Source organism: Etheostoma cragini, chromosome 23 (assembly GCF_013103735.1).
Source record: "Etheostoma cragini isolate CJK2018 chromosome 23, CSU_Ecrag_1.0, whole genome shotgun sequence".
In the NCBI taxonomy this organism is placed as follows: domain Eukaryota; kingdom Metazoa; phylum Chordata; class Actinopteri; order Perciformes; family Percidae; genus Etheostoma; species Etheostoma cragini.
The window spans coordinates 13,186,292-13,201,759 of record NC_048429.1 but is presented as its reverse complement, the minus strand read 5'-3'; the positions used below and the strand labels follow the sequence as shown (position 1 = coordinate 13,201,759).

Sequence of the window (15,468 nt, the reverse complement as noted above, 5' to 3'; positions counted from 1 at the left end):
ACTAGTCCTCACTCTTGTCCTCTTAATACATCCATGCTGTACTGTGGTCCGTACAGGGACTTGAACCAGGGACCCTCAGGGTCGCTACAGACTAAGCTACTACCACCTGATGCACATGAATAAACTCCTAACAAAAAGGAATCATATCATTTGTTTGCCTTCCCTAATACAGATCTCCGAGGCGTTCAAAAGGTTTGGGAGCTCTGATGGCGATGACTCCGTCCTAGTGGTCTTGGTTCACAACAAAGATGAGTCCCAGCTTGTGTCAGACATCACAGCCAGGGTGAGCGGACGCCAGGTTCCAGCGGAAGAGGTTTCCTCGCTGACAGACCATGCAAAAATCAAAAAGGTTCTCCATCTCCGCCTTCATTTTATCTGACTTGTGTGTGTGTCTGTCTTGCTTGGACATTTTTAGAGAAAGGTTGAAAGTGACATGAAATGAGAACTGACACTTATGGCCGTACTTCTTAAATGGATTTCTGTGGCATCTCTTTTAATCTTACCCCTTGTTCTCTTGGTTTCAGCTGTACAAAATCACAGCGCAGGAGGAGAAGTGTGGGACTCTCCTTGACGCAGTTGTATGCAGAATGGCCACCAAGGACGTCATGTAGCTGTGACAAGAAAAAACCCCAGAAAAAGACTCATTTAAAACCAAAACAAAACCAATACATGCTTGCCTATGGTCATATGAGATGTGGATTGATATAAATAATGTTTTTCCTGCAGTTGCTGTCATTTCACCACATTGTGAAATCCCAAAACATGCAAACATTGTCTTTTGTGTACTGCACGCAAACCCAAATCAACGTCCACTACAAAAAAAAGTCAAATTTTTCCCAGCTGAAAAGAAAATGTATGTTGTTTTTTCCTATACGTTTTCATGGACTATACTTGTCTTTTCTCTTGTTTACATGTTCTATGTTATTGTTAGACTAGATGTTTGAGAGGCAGTTGGGGAAGCCTGAACACTTTTTTTTTTAAAGCAGCACTTCACATTTCCCACGGATACTTTTCATGATGCGTCACTACTTTGAACCCTACTGGTGACAGTTGTATTTGTCTCCTTTTTTGACAGCAGGGGACAGTGATTGGAATAGTTGGTGAACAATGAATCTAAAATGCTCTGGCCCAAATATAAGCCGGAGCTCGAGAGTATAAAAAAGCAACATCCACAACAACATGAAAGAGTCAGTCAAACCCTGTCAGCACAAGAATACTAAATATAAGGAATATGTAAAATGTCACAGCATTTCTTTTTAGTGTTTACTTTTTATTCACTTTTTTTTGAAAGCACAACAACATACTCTTATTGAAATGAGATTTACAGGAGGTGTTTATTAAAGCAGACTATAGTTTTACACACTGGAACAAACAAAATTAGATTGAAATGCAATGAATAGTGATTGACTTGACATTATGGCACTTAAAATGCTCATCAAGAGAGTTTAATTACAGAAAATGAATGTTGAAAGTCAATGTTCATTTCATCATGATTCATCTGCACTTCCCTAACAAGTATTCCGTGACAACACACTGATATAATTTTGACCTGAATAGTTTTTCATCTTCACAGTGTTACTAAGAAACGTTACATTATAGCAGTGCATATTTGTTAGTCTGGAAAGTTGGCAAGCTCGTCTTTTCCGATGTTGCCTCCACTGAGGATGCACACCACGTTCTTCCCCTCTAGCTCGGGTATCTTGCTGTTAACGATGGCAGCGAATGCAGCAGAGCCCGACGGTTCCACCACAAGTCCAGACCGGTAGAGGGTGGACACGGCCGCCTTGATCTCTTCATCGTTGATAAGGACAATCTCCTCCACGTAACGCTGACACAACTCAAAGGGCAGTGTGCCTGGGACGCAGAGAAAAGGAGAGATACTTAAATTACAACAGTCACAGTAAGTAATTCTTCAGTTTAAAAGTATTACTCTTGTAGCAATTTGTCACCCACCGTAGCAGGGAATGCAAGACGGTAATATTTATACCTGTGTCCTTCACAGAGTAAAGAACAGACTTCCAAGAGTCTATTTTAAAACAAGTGGGAGAAAGATTGAGAGAAACAACTTTTGTGATACAGTACCTGCAAAAGGTGGTGCAAGTCCTGAGGCAATGCTCCTGGCTTCCATGCCCACTGGCTTCTTCTCAATGAAACTTTTGTACATGGTGCAGGCTGAGTTAAAACAGAAACACAACGAGCCGAAAGTTCACTGAGCTGCTGTACTAAGGGATGGCTCTTCATAAGGCTTTTACTCGTCTGTGTTAGTTTTACCTCCTTCTGGTTCCACGCCGTAGATTCTGGTCTTATCACAGCCTGACAGTTTGATGGCAGCAGCTACACCTGCCAGCAGTCCCCCTCCACCACAGCACACCACCACCACATCAGGCTCAGGCATCACCTCCAGAATCTCCATACCTAGGCTGGAGCATGCACACACACACACACACACACAGGTTGAGTTCTAATAGATAGACATTGGAATAATCCAGAATGCCCTTGAGTGTACCTGGCATGTCCTGCTATTAGATCCAGGTCATCATAGGAGTGCAGGAAGGTCATGTTCTCCTTCTGAACACAGCGGTTCACCACATTCCTCAGACAAGTGGTAGGAACTCGCTCCACCTCCACCCCAAAACTCTTGAGAACGAGAAGGACACTTTCATTACAGAGCAGAACTGCTGCAACCTGAGGACCATGTCTTTTTGGGATTAATGTGGGTAAACAAATTTGGCTACAACTATAATAGCAAATCACTGCATAAAGTGACATAATGTCACATCCGGCCTCCACGCGATGGCTTTGAGGGTTCGTAAGCTGTCAGCAGATAACCGTAACCTGTATGAGGATGGATCTGGACACGGGGGCTGTTTCCGGCATCACCACTTTGCCCTTTGAACCATAGTGTTTTGAGGCGTACGCAAAAGACTTCCCATAGTTCCCAGCAGACATTGTGACAAAATGACCTCCTTCCGGTCTCCTGGCAAACTGATTTGCCACTCCTCTGATCTTGAACGACCCTGTCAATTAAAAGTAAGACAATTCTTAAGTGATAATGTGAGATGTGGATGTGTGAGATCAATCAAAGTAATGGCGCCCAACCAGTTCTCTGCATGTTTTCCAATTTGATGTGGATGTTGCAGTGGCTGTTGAGAGGCAGAGTTGTCTGGAACCAGGGGATCATGGGAGTGTTGATGACACCCAAGGGACTGCTTCTCACCATCTCCCTGGCTTCCCTCAGCAGATGCAAGGTGAGGCCTTCTGCAGAAACCTCACCCATCTGTGTAAGAACACACACAATTTAATATCAGTAATACATTTGCATTTTACATCTGCCTTTGGCACTATCCTAACCCATTCATTTTGTGTACATTTTACGAATGATATTGTGCACAATTAGCTAGCTAGCTACTGTTTTTGAATTTTAGTCCCTTCTATATTGTAACGTGGCAGTCCACGCAACCGTACAGATTTATTAAGAAAAGCCAACATACCTACGTTGAATTACAAAACTTAATTGTTTCAAAAGATTCAAAGTAAACAAAAACTATATATTAAGTGCATGAGAAGTATTTCCCACTGACCTTATTATTTGTTTGATTTCTTCTGTTACTTTAAGTTGTGACAGCTCCGGAATGTTTACAGTGTTACGTTTATTGCGGCTCCCACCAGCCAAATAGTTCCGTTTGAAACCTGTTTCAAGTCGGACGTTTTTTATTTAACGGGCCGCAAACATGGCTTCTCCTTGAAGTGGCGATGGACAGTTACATGATAAAATAGTTTTAACAGGAAAAGACTGAAGTTGTTTTTAGTTTAGTTTTTTTTAAATGGGGTTTATTAAGCACGTCGTGTGCGCCATGTCCGGCGGCGTTGACAGCTCTGTCGCGGCGTTGTTATTAAAGAAAAGAGGTTAGAATAAAACTGCCTGACAAATACACACAGAAACACACCTGAACTGACTTGTTCATGTTAGGTCGTTAGCTAACCAGTTCAAACCGCTCTACTTGAATACGTAACATGTCAGAAACGCAGCTATTTGTTCTCTCTTCCATGTGAAGGCTACAGTGTAACGGGTGTTTTCATGAAGAATTGGGACTCCCTGGATGAGAGAGGGGTGTGTACCACAGAAAAAGACTGTGAGGACGCCTTTAGAGTGTGTCAGACCCTGGACATCCCCTTCCATCAAGTGTCATATGTCAAGGAGTACTGGCATGAAGTTTTTAGGTATTAGTCGCTTAATGCCTGAATAATAAACACTTATTTATTGTATAACTCTTTAATGTGAATGTTAAATCTGTTTTTTTCTACTTGTAGTAAACTATTGAAGGAATACGAGAAGGGGAGGACGCCCAACCCAGATATATTATGCAACAAGCACATCAAATTCAACCATTTCCACAAGTATGCTGTCAACACACTGGGTATGTAATCATAATGTGGTCATACACTGACATAAACTCAGTCCAGGCAGCTTAACATCTAACTTTTTATTTATTTTTTGGGTTGGGAGTGTTATTGGGTGGTAGTTTGAGGTATGATGATTGAATAAAAAAAAGTGTGGTTTAATTTGCGTTGTGCTGTTTTTTTTTTACTAAGGTGCTGATGCCATGGCAACAGGCCACTATGCCAGGACGTCACAGGAAGACGAAGAGGTTTTCCAACAGAAACCCACAGTGCCGCCGATCACTCTTTTTAGAGATCGGTTTGAGATTAGAAATCGTAAGTTTGATCTTGTTCTCCAGTTAAATGGGTCACCTAGAAGTTGGCAACTGTTTCCCTTGTTTATTTCTGTGCTTTTAAGAAATAATCTGTTTTAATGCTACTCTTGGATGAAATTGTACCTCAACACTTATTTAAAGATCAAACCATCTAACAATCTTTTTTCTCTTCCCTCTGCCTCAGCGGTGAGGTTGTACAAAGGAGCAGATCTCCTCAAAGATCAAACCTTCTTCCTCAGTCAAATCTCCCAGGATGCCTTGCGACAAACCATGTTCCCACTAGCTGGACTCACCAAAGAGTTTGTTAAGAAGATTGCTGCTGAGGCAGGGTTTCACCATGTGCTGAAGAAAAAAGAGGTGTAAACACACACACACACACACACGCACACACACACACACACACACACACACACACACACACACACACACACACACACACACACACACACAAGCACACTTTTTACAAGAAACCACAGTGACATTTATCAGGCGGTTGAACAGACATGATAAATCTAATATATCCTGACAGAATAACTAGCCTGTGCCCTATTGACGGCTGGTTCAATGCCTTTAGCAACAACTCGTTTTCCTGCACGTTCTGCAGACAGGATAACTATCTTCAATCGACTGTCTTTCAGCATTTTTATAATAACCCAAAAATGCCCATGCTTTAGACTTAGTCCTCTTAGAGGGCTGATAAATGTCCTGAGTGCTGGCATCTCCCCCTTCCGCCATGATTCCAACTTCAAGAAATGCACAATGCAGACATTGCACCGTGATAATAATGATGTTTTAAATAAAAACTGTAAATATTATAATCAACATTTTTATCGTGGTTTACCGTTTTTAATGGTTACATCCCTAATTGTATGTTAACAGTAAACCTTATGTCTTTCCAGAGCATGGGCATCTGTTTCATTGGAGAGAGAAACTTCGAAAACTTTATTTTGGAGGTAAGAATTCAAATGCATTTGTTCTGCATTACAATTTGGCTAATGTGACTTTTTTTCTTTTCCTTTCCTTTCCTTTCCTTTCCTTTCCGTTCCATTGTTTGTTTCTGATGAGCTCCAAAGCTGTCTTTTCTTAAGAGATACATGTAAACCTATATTGTTTTTTTCTGTTCCCAGTATCTGGAACCTAAACCAGGGAACTTTGTCTCCATTGAGGATGGGGCTGTCATGGGAACACACAAAGGTATGTTTCTAGATTTTTAAGGTTCTCAAATTGTGAACTGTGAATTCTAACTAAATGAAGAACTGGTATGCCACTTTTACATTACCAGACAGACTGAATGTGACTAAAAAAACAACTCCTAGTGTTCCTGCCTCTTTTCTTGTCATTTCCCTACATGTCTGTGTCTATCCAGGCTGGTTCACTCTGACGCTGGGCCAGAGGGCGAGAATTGGAGGGCAGAGAGACCCTTGGTTTGTGGTGGACAAAGACATTGCTACTGGAGATGTGTTTGTGGTAAGAAAGTATGTCTGTGTTGTAAAAGTGGGTGAATTTGTCTTTCTTTCTTGACACATTTGTCTGAGCCACTGTGTGATGTTCGTTTCTAAAATAAAATATAAAATATATGATATAATGTGTAATGCCCATTAATCTGTTGAGGAGCCAGCACAAAGATGGCCACATCAGTGTTTTATGTTGTTTGTCACTTGATTGGAATAATCGATACCATTTAGGCTTCACATTTATTTTGCTCACTTTCTTAAGGTGTAGGCAGGTGTGCAACACTGATTGAAACTGGACATATTTCTCCCATCCTCTGTCCACTCAGGCTCCAACTACCAATCACCCGGCTCTTTTCCGTGAGACGGTGCGAACGGAGCGTTTCCATTGGGTAACCGTTGACCCGCCTCCTGAACTAGTCAAGACCCATATGATGGAGTGTCATTTCCGCTTCATCCACCAGATGCCGCTCAGTAAGTTTTCTGTTATCAGTGCCGTGCACACTGATGAATAAGAGGCAGTGAAATACATTATTTATACATTATATGCAGGCAATACATTATTATTTGCTAAACATAAAATACCACTTTTTTGTGTGCTATCCAGCTCCCTGTACAGTGACTCTGAACATGAACGGCTCTGTGTGGATCTCACTCTCCCAGCCAGTCAGGGCTCTGACACCTGGACAGGTAACAGCTAACACACAGAATACACTGTAATTGCATAGGCTTACACTGTTACACCAGTTATAATGCCAAAAGACCTAAACATATACACACAGTTCCTCTTTGTTACTGGAGGATTATACGTGTATGTATGTTTGTCCTTCTTTCCATTCCTCCCTCAGTTTGCTGTGCTCTACAAAGGAGACGAGTGTCTGGGTAGTGGGAAGATCGTACAACTGGGGCCCAGTGAATACACACTCCAGCAGGGCAGAGAACGCTTGGCAGCAGGCGCGCAGCCCGGGGAGCAGCAGACGCCTGAACCAGCCAGCTGAGATGAGCTCACAGACGGGCGTGGTGGAAATGAGCTCTTTCCGGTACATTAGGTAGAGCACACTGTTCATGGAAATAACACTGTTTCTCTACACCGGGCTCTATGGCAAAGTGCCTGCACCGGAGGCCATATTAGAGACTGTAAACCTGGGGGTTGTTTTTAAATGCATAACTTCAGTGTATTGATAAAACAAGGACAAAATGGTTACTCTCTGCACTGTTTGAGTGGAGACTATATGGTACTAACCAACGGTAACCTCATTTAAAAAAAAAAGAAATGAATCAAGTTTTTCCGTCTACTTCCTGTAAACATCTATCATTAGATGGACACCGACACCACAGCAATTGCTGTCAGGTACAGTATGTCTGTTTCTGCTCGTGATATACACGGGGTTGCCATGATTCATACTCCAGCAGTCCTCCATTGAACGTTCATGATGTCATTAGATCAGCCATTATGCATCGCAAAGACCTGCAGCTTGACGTAATGGAAATGAAGGCAAAAAAAAGACATTCATATGTTTTGATCTGGTGTTTAAGAAGTGCTGGATGTACTTTCAGTTGCCACAATTGTGGTTATCCTTTGGAATTGAAGTTGTCATATCTGAATCTAATATCAAGCTCACTTAAAAAAAAAAAAAAGTAACCAGCTTTAAAATGAACAAATAAAATTTTAGGTTGATGGATTGCTTTTCATCAACCTAATATTCTACTTGGTGAGTTGTTGTCTTCTTATAGTACTCAGTGTCATGACCTGTGGTCTTGAAGAAAGGCTGTCTTTTTCAAAGATGCTGGTAGTTTGAGCCCTTTACTGTTGTTTTCTTTATGGTAGTATTGTCCATTGTAAACCTTTTATACTGACCTTGAGATATAAGGGCTTACTGTAGGAGGTTCTGGTGGGATTTGACTCTAAGCTAGCAGGGGGTGTCTTGTGGGTCAAGACAGGGTGGACACATTTTTTGCCCCTCTTATCTGTGAATGAAGGCGACCCCAATATTCTCTTGTTTGTTGAGTATAACGTTATTCAACTTTTTTTATTTACTTTATCTTTTCCTGTCATATCTCAAGGCCGTTTCATGGTTGTGCAATGGCTCCACGCAGAGCTTTCGCCATAGCGAATAAGTGTGTGTGTGAAAGAGACGCCGATTAGCTTTGGAGCCAGTACCGACTCTAGAGTCCTAGTGAGAGAAACAAAATGTCCCCCCTGTGCTTTCTGACCACAGTGTGACATCCGTAGCAGGAAACGTTAACCCTCTCCTTGATGTAATATTGTTTATGGTGAAGGAGAACCAGGAAATGAGTCAGGGGAAAGGCAATGCTACCAAGCCATGTATGTGTGTGTGTGTGTATATATATATATATATATATATATATATATATATATATATATATATATATATATATATATATATATATATATATATATATATACATATTATACAGTCTATGGTGCCAACGACACACCTACTGAACAGTACATTGGTGATTGATGTTAATCTAAACTTAGTTCTTTGAGCTATTGTCATTTTCTTTTTATTTGTTAATTTATCAATTATGTTAACACTTTATTTCCAAAGTAGAAACAAAGTTCAAAGTAGTCACTCTGCACCCTTAGGTTATTTAGAAGTTTTCTCCTCTAAGCAGAAATGATGTTCCAAAGTCAGGTTTTGGTACACAGGATAAATCATTGCCTATAAACATGCCAAGTTAACAAACATGTGCAACAGAATATGATAAATTGTTATATTAGCTCTTTTACACCCCTGAGTCACAATTTGAGAGAGATGGTTTGATTGTTTTAAATAGTTGACAAGACAATGGAATTCTTCAATTTAGTGTCTTTGTACTGTCATGCATGTTGATTCCATTATTTAGAAATGTAGGATTTTTTTAAATACCTTTCTCTAAATGGGGTTGTAACTACTGTAAATACTTCAGAGAATAAACCTTATAAATTGTGTGTTGGCTTATTTTTCATTGGCATGCATACCTAAATATTCTCTCCAGTCATTATATACATAGGGCAATGGTTGTCAAACCATTAGTGATCCACAGAGGGCGCTATTATACAAGTTTAAACTCAAGGGGGAACCGGTTCTTGAGTCTCTGATGTGCACAAGTCTAATTAAACAAATTTAACCCCATCGTATTGTATGTTTCCCAGAAGAGAATTATATTATCTACATTTAAAAAAAGTTTAAATCTGTCATCACAAAACTCTTTTCTTAGACTACAGAGAACATAAAAGCTCAAACACGAAATTGATTTTTTTTTTTACTGTAGTAACATGCAATACATTAAAGTGAACATAAAAGTTACAAAACTAAATGATGAAAAGAGAGAATAAATTGTAACGTGTTATCCCATATGTTTCACTATTAGATTTAAAGAAAAGCTTGTTTAGAGGAAAACATGCATTCTCTGTGATGCTTACAGTGTAATGACCATTTAACCGACCTCACCATGAAATGCACAATCATGTATTGATTAACAAAGTAATAGTTAACAAATAGTTTGTTTTATAAAGCTGTAACATTAGTACTTTAAACGATCTAAGTATAAACTCTGTCCACCTTTTTTATTACATTGACAGAACCATCTTACTGGAGTGGACAAGTGGAGTGGACATGTCAACATATTTTGTATTTATTTATTGTGGCCTTGAAGTCTTAGTTCAGCTTCTTTGTATGTCTTTTTCTTATACCATCAGTGCTTGCAACTACTTCAACGTGTTTGAGTTGACACTCAAACACGCAGTAGGAATTTTACCCAGCTCTCACCCTATTGTAATAACAATGCACTTGTGCGCATTGGTCACCCGGTCAGGGCCACTTCCTAAATCTCCATAAGAAAAAAAAAAGCCCCCCTGTGAAAGCGTCCCAGAGGGAGAACCCAGCAGGTTTATGGTAATACGCCTCCAAGGAGGAGAAGGCGGAGGAGAGCCACGGAGCCATTTTGTACTCATTTTAAACTCCGTGTGGGTTAACGCAGCTGCTGCGCGCCGTGGATACGCTGATATTATGGATACCAAACGTCTTTTCCACTTTAAAACGTCACAATGAGGGATGAAAGTAAAACGCGGTGTTGGGAGAGGGACAGTTAATGACTTTGCGGAGGAGTTTCGGTGAAGTTGAATGGGATTTGGCAGGTTCACAAGCATGGAGCTACCGATATGTTGGATTTGGGTTTGTGTCCTGTTCAACTTGCCGCTAGCGGGATGTTTGGAGATACACCTTTCGGAAACTTTACAGCCCGGGACCCTTTTGGCAAACATGTCGCTTGGCCCTGGATGGACTTCTAATATTGACAGGACTTTATCCCCCAAATTCATCCAGAGCGTTTTCCAAGTCGGGAGACACGATGGGATCATCCGTCTGTCCCATAAAGTTCAGTGTGCGCACACACCGAGGAACCCAGCGCCTGTTTATTTCAAAACAGGTTCCTTGACATCTGAGGACGTTATTCTGACGCACTTTAATGTGTTTGTCCACGGCCAGGACTGTTTTATTAAATACAAGAGAAAGAAAGCGTCAGGTAAGCCAGACATTCACATTAAACACCTTACAAAGCTGGAGGCAACTTCCTGCTTACCGGCAGGTAAACTGCTTTTGAATGTAACAGAACTTTTGCCTGCCTTTACGCGCAACACCGCTTTTTTAAACAGCATGTGTGTTGGCAAAGACTTGAGTGCGGTGTTCAGGCATGGGGATTTGTTCCTCGCCAGTGAATTATGTCTTGAACACAGAGGACAGCCCGAGGTGCATTTGCACTGCGCGATGCACAGCTCTCCAGGCGGCAGGCTCTCTGTGCAGCTGAGTCTGACCGTTGTAAAAGTGCCTAACCAACATGGATCCTTCTCAGAAACAGTGCAGAAAAAGTCTGGCAAATTGATACACAGGGGGAGGCGGCAGGTAAACACGTCTCCCCAGTTCCAGCTTCCCAACTATCAGGTGTCCGTGCCCGAGAACGAGCCTGCGGGCACGCGGGTTATCACCCTGAAAGCCACCGACCCGGATGATGGAGAGGCAGGGAGGCTGGAGTACAGCATGGAAGCCTTGTTTTACAGCAGGTCGAATGACTTTTTCGACATGGACCCTCAGACAGGGAGCATAACAACCGTCCAGGCACTGGACAGAGAAGTCAAAGACACCCATGTTTTTAAAGTCAGTGTAACTGACAATGGCTCCCCCAAAAGATCTGCCACTTCTTACCTCACTGTAACTGTGAGTGACACTAACGACCACAGCCCGGTGTTTGAGCAAACTGAATACCGTGTTAGCATCCGGGAGAATGTAGAAGTGGGGTTTGAAGTGATGACAATCCGAGCCACTGATGGTGACGCTCCCTCCAACGCCAACATGATTTATAAAATTGTCAACGGCGATGGTGTAAACTCTGGGTTTGAAATCGACTCCCGGAACGGCCTGGTGAGGATCAGAGAGCGGCCTGACAGGGAGACCCGGGCCCAGTACCAGCTGATTGTTGAGGCCAACGACCAGGGAAAAGACCCAGGTCCCCGCAGTGCCACCGCCACTGTCAACATCTCTGTGGAGGATGAGAATGACAACTACCCACAGTTCAGTGAAAAAAGATACGTTGTGCAGATCCCAGAGAACGTGGCAGTCAACACCAAAGTCATCCAAGTGGACGCTACAGACAAAGATGAGGGGAACAACGCCAAAGTGCATTACAGCATCATCAGTGGCAATGTTAAAGGACAGTTCTACATTCACTCCCCCACCGGTGTGATTGATGTCATCAATCCTCTGGACTATGAGATGATTCGAGAGTATAATTTGCGGATTAAGGCTCAGGACGGCGGCAGGCCTCCTCTGATAAATGGCACAGGGATGGTGGTGGTGCAAGTGGTGGATGTGAACGACAATGCCCCCATGTTCGTCAGCACACCTTTCCAGGCTACTGTGTTGGAAAACGTGGCCATTGGTTACTCTGTAATCCACATCCAAGCAATTGATGGTGACTCGGGAGAAAACGCCCTTTTGCATTATCGGTTGACTGACACCACGCCTGGGTGTCCCTTCACCATCAACAACAGCACAGGTTGGATTACAGTGAGTGAGGAGCTTGACAGGGAGACCACGGACTTCTACACCTTCGGCGTGGAGGCGAGAGATCACGGGATACCCGTGATGTCCTCCTCAGCCAGCGTCAGCATCACGGTGCTTGATGTGAATGATAATGTACCCACATTCACCGAGAAGGTCTACTCGCTGAAGATCAATGAAGATGCTGTCGTCGGGACCAGCGTACTGTCAGTGACGGCGGTGGATAGGGACGTCAACAGTGTGGTGACCTATCAGATCTCCAGTGGCAACACCAGGAACCGCTTTGCCATCACTAGTCAGAGTGGCGGCGGTCTCATCACCTTAGCCCTCCCCTTGGACTACAAGCAGGAACGCCAGTACGTCCTGACAGTCACAGCCAGTGACGGAACACGCTCCGACACTGCTCAGGTGTTCATCAACGTGACGGACGCCAACACACACCGGCCCGTCTTCCAAAGTGCCAACTACCAGGTGATGCTCAGTGAAGAAAAACCGGTGGGCTCCACTGTGGTGTTGATCAGTGCTACGGACGAGGACACAGGGGAAAATGCTCGCATCACGTATGTGATGGAGGACAATGTTCCTCAGTTTAAAATTGACTCGGATACAGGTGCCATAACAACACAAATGGAGATTGATTATGAAGACCAGGCCTCCTACACATTAGCCATCATCGCCAGAGACAATGGCATCCCTCAGAAATCGGATACCACCTATGTGGAGATTGTCATCCTTGATGCCAATGATAATACTCCTCAGTTTCTCCGGGATAGGTACCAGGGGACTGTATTAGAAGATGCACCTGTCTACACCAGCGTTCTTCAGATCTCTGCATCAGATAGGGATTCTGGCTCGAATGGCAGGGTGAGCTATACGTTTAATGGTGGCGATGACGGAGAGGGGGATTTCTTCATAGAGCCTTACTCTGGTATCATCAGAACTGCTCGCAAACTGGACCGGGAGAATGTTCCCGTTTACAATCTGAAGGCCTATGCTGTGGATAGGGGGATTCCGCCTCTGAAGTCAGCTGTTCCCATACATGTGGTTGTCCAAGACATAAATGACAATGCCCCCGTGTTTGAGAAGGACGAGCTGTTCATTGACGTGGAGGAGAACAGCCCGGTGGGGTCCGTCGTGGCCCGGATCACTGCCACCGACCCGGATGAGGGCACCAATGCTCAAATCATGTACCAGATTGTAGAAGGGAATAATCCAGAAGTTTTCCAGCTGGACATTTTTAATGGCGACCTCACCGCCCTCACAGACCTGGATTATGAGGCTAGAAGAGAATACGTCATTGTGGTCCAGGCTACCTCAGCACCACTAGTGAGCCGGGCCACTGTGCACATCCGCCTTGTAGATATAAATGACAATGAGCCAGTGCTGCAGAACTTTGAGATTATCTTCAACAACTACATCACCAACAAGTCCAACAGTTTTCCGTCAGGAATAATTGGAAAGGTGCCAGCTCATGACCCCGATGTGTCGGATAAGCTGCGGTACAAGTTTGAATCTGGAAATGAGCTCAGTCTGCTGCTGTTGAACGAGGACAATGGGGATCTGAGGTTAAGCAGGGACCTGGACAACGACAGGACCTTGGAAGCACCTATGACCATTTCTGTCTCAGGTAAGAAAAAAATTCAGAAAATGTCTTCTTCCTTCTATCTTATTTTCAAGCTTTCTTTTCTGCGAGGAAATTCTCGCTTTTCATGACGGTTACAGGTGATGTGTAGCAAGGTGATAAAATGGGTGAAAAACGGAAATTTGTTTCTCGATAGAAGTCGAGAATAGAATCTTCTGTTGAATTGAGACAGAGGGCAGGTTTCAGCTGTAATGTTGACTGTATGTTCAGTAAGTGTATGCTGCAGGCTCTATGCAGGATCCGGTTGTGCTGCTTTTGTGCCATTTGGGTGATAAATGTATTGTGTGTAAGTGGTTGGTTGAGGTAATAAAAAGGTGCTATTAGCAGGGCATCCTGGTAACCGAGCCGCTTTGTTGTTGCAGATATGTGGGTTTCTGTCACAAGGTGGAACACACACATGCATATAGCGCAGGCATATGCACACACATGATTTCCCTCACTTAGAGCTTATGCAGACCGCACTCTTTGAAGTGGCTTAAGGTTTTTGGCCTTGTATAGGTGCGCTGCAGGGAGCTTTAGAAACATCTTGTGGCAAGATGTCGCAGACAATTTCACCAGCATAGTTTCTCACACTTACCTCGACTTTGAAAGAAAGTTTTAGATCCAGAGTTTTATTTTGGGGGAAACTTTCTGTCACGTGGGTTTAGAACTCAAGGCGAGTGTATTTGCATTACAAGGACATGTAGAAAGAATGTGCCTTAAGTTGCTTTTTTCACCACTGCAGAAGCAGACTTTGTATGTTCAAGTTAAAGATTAGACAATGCAAACACTGGACATTCCCACCTAAACTGAGAGGGTAACTGCTACAGTAAAGGCACGCACACAGACATACACACACACAAACACACACACACACATGCACACTCTTTGCAAGAAACCACAGTGACATTAATCAGGCAGTTGAAAAGGCATGATAAATCTAATATCCTGACAGAATAACTAACCTGTCACCTATTGACGGTTGGTTGCTCAACCTTCGCTCTTTCGTTCTTTTCTCTTTTGTATTCTTTTCTCACTCTCTATCTTTATTTGTTGGGTGATCTCCTCAAGCACATTAAGCTGTGAAATGGGCAAACAGCCCATCACCGCTAGATCTATTCAGTTTGCCCTCTTTGTGTCATTCTATCATCTCTCTCTCCAAGCTCTGCCAGCATATCACACATACTGAAGGAATACAAATGGAGTGCTGTGGACCAGGCTGCAATAGGGCAAGCCCGTATTCCCAGTTTGTCAGTCTAAATAAGGTTTTGGTTATTTTAACTGTTCACTTGAAATCTTGTTGACGACTGGAAATAATTCTCCGAAATTTTTGCATGCGAGAAAGACATTTTTTTGGGGGAATGTGAATATCTTTCTTTTGTCACTTAAGTGTTTTGAGCAGAGGCATTGATAAGATAATATAGTAGGTCTTTAGCTGGACTTAAACCTGAATTGAATTGTTTTCTCGAAAAGGACTTGTGCCCTGTCTTCGTCTTGGACAAAAGACAGACTGTCCTCTTCTAAGTGCTTTATGGCCGTTATAGACGACCTGCGGCGCATCCGAGGAGGTAGCAACTGACCACAATAGTTCCATTCACTGCCACTGCATTCATGTTTGT

The 15,468-nt window shown here is 43.0% G+C and overlaps 4 protein-coding genes and 1 long non-coding RNA gene across 8 annotated transcripts in view; 4 read left to right on the top strand and 1 right to left on the bottom strand.

Moving 5' to 3' along the window:
• Positions 1 to 645, top strand: part of tprkb (Tp53rk binding protein) — a 1,601-nt gene extending 956 nt beyond the window's left edge. Inside the window, exons 3-4 of the mRNA XM_034862992.1 lie at positions 173 to 349; positions 525 to 645. Coding sequence (XP_034718883.1) covers positions 173 to 349; positions 525 to 611 — 264 coding nt within the window. The 3' untranslated portion in view covers positions 612 to 645. The remainder of the gene's footprint in view (positions 1 to 172; positions 350 to 524) is intronic.
• Positions 1 to 8,454, top strand: part of LOC117938419 — a 19,045-nt gene extending 10,591 nt beyond the window's left edge. Inside the window, exon 3 of the long non-coding RNA XR_004655381.1 lies at positions 8,286 to 8,454. This is a non-coding gene — a long non-coding RNA (uncharacterized LOC117938419). The remainder of the gene's footprint in view (positions 1 to 8,285) is intronic.
• Positions 1,318 to 3,660, bottom strand: srr (serine racemase). The gene is made up of 7 exons (XM_034862991.1): positions 3,582 to 3,660; positions 3,100 to 3,277; positions 2,836 to 3,017; positions 2,507 to 2,637; positions 2,272 to 2,420; positions 2,083 to 2,172; positions 1,318 to 1,854 (listed from the first exon to the last, which is right to left on the bottom strand). Exons 2-7 carry the CDS (start codon positions 3,275 to 3,277, stop codon positions 1,613 to 1,615), a joined length of 972 nt encoding a protein of 323 aa, XP_034718882.1. The 5' UTR covers positions 3,582 to 3,660; the 3' UTR covers positions 1,318 to 1,612.
• On the top strand, positions 3,692 to 7,379 carry trmu (tRNA 5-methylaminomethyl-2-thiouridylate methyltransferase). Its single transcript, XM_034862990.1, has 11 exons — positions 3,692 to 3,906; positions 4,056 to 4,221; positions 4,312 to 4,418; positions 4,594 to 4,716; positions 4,900 to 5,072; positions 5,615 to 5,668; positions 5,843 to 5,909; positions 6,082 to 6,182; positions 6,496 to 6,640; positions 6,774 to 6,856; positions 7,015 to 7,379. The coding sequence occupies exons 1-11, from the start codon at positions 3,825 to 3,827 to the stop codon at positions 7,162 to 7,164; spliced, it is 1,251 nt and encodes a 416-aa protein (XP_034718881.1). The 5' UTR covers positions 3,692 to 3,824; the 3' UTR covers positions 7,165 to 7,379.
• Positions 8,455 to 10,097: 1,643 nt separating the features above from the next.
• celsr1a (cadherin EGF LAG seven-pass G-type receptor 1a) overlaps positions 10,098 to 15,468 on the top strand; it is a 90,191-nt gene continuing 84,820 nt past the window's right edge. For all 4 annotated transcript variants that reach the window (XM_034862987.1, XM_034862986.1, XM_034862984.1 and 1 more), the window contains exon 1: positions 10,098 to 13,855. In XM_034862987.1, coding sequence (XP_034718878.1) covers positions 10,297 to 13,855 — 3,559 coding nt within the window. In that variant the 5' untranslated portion in view covers positions 10,098 to 10,296. The remainder of the gene's footprint in view (positions 13,856 to 15,468) is intronic.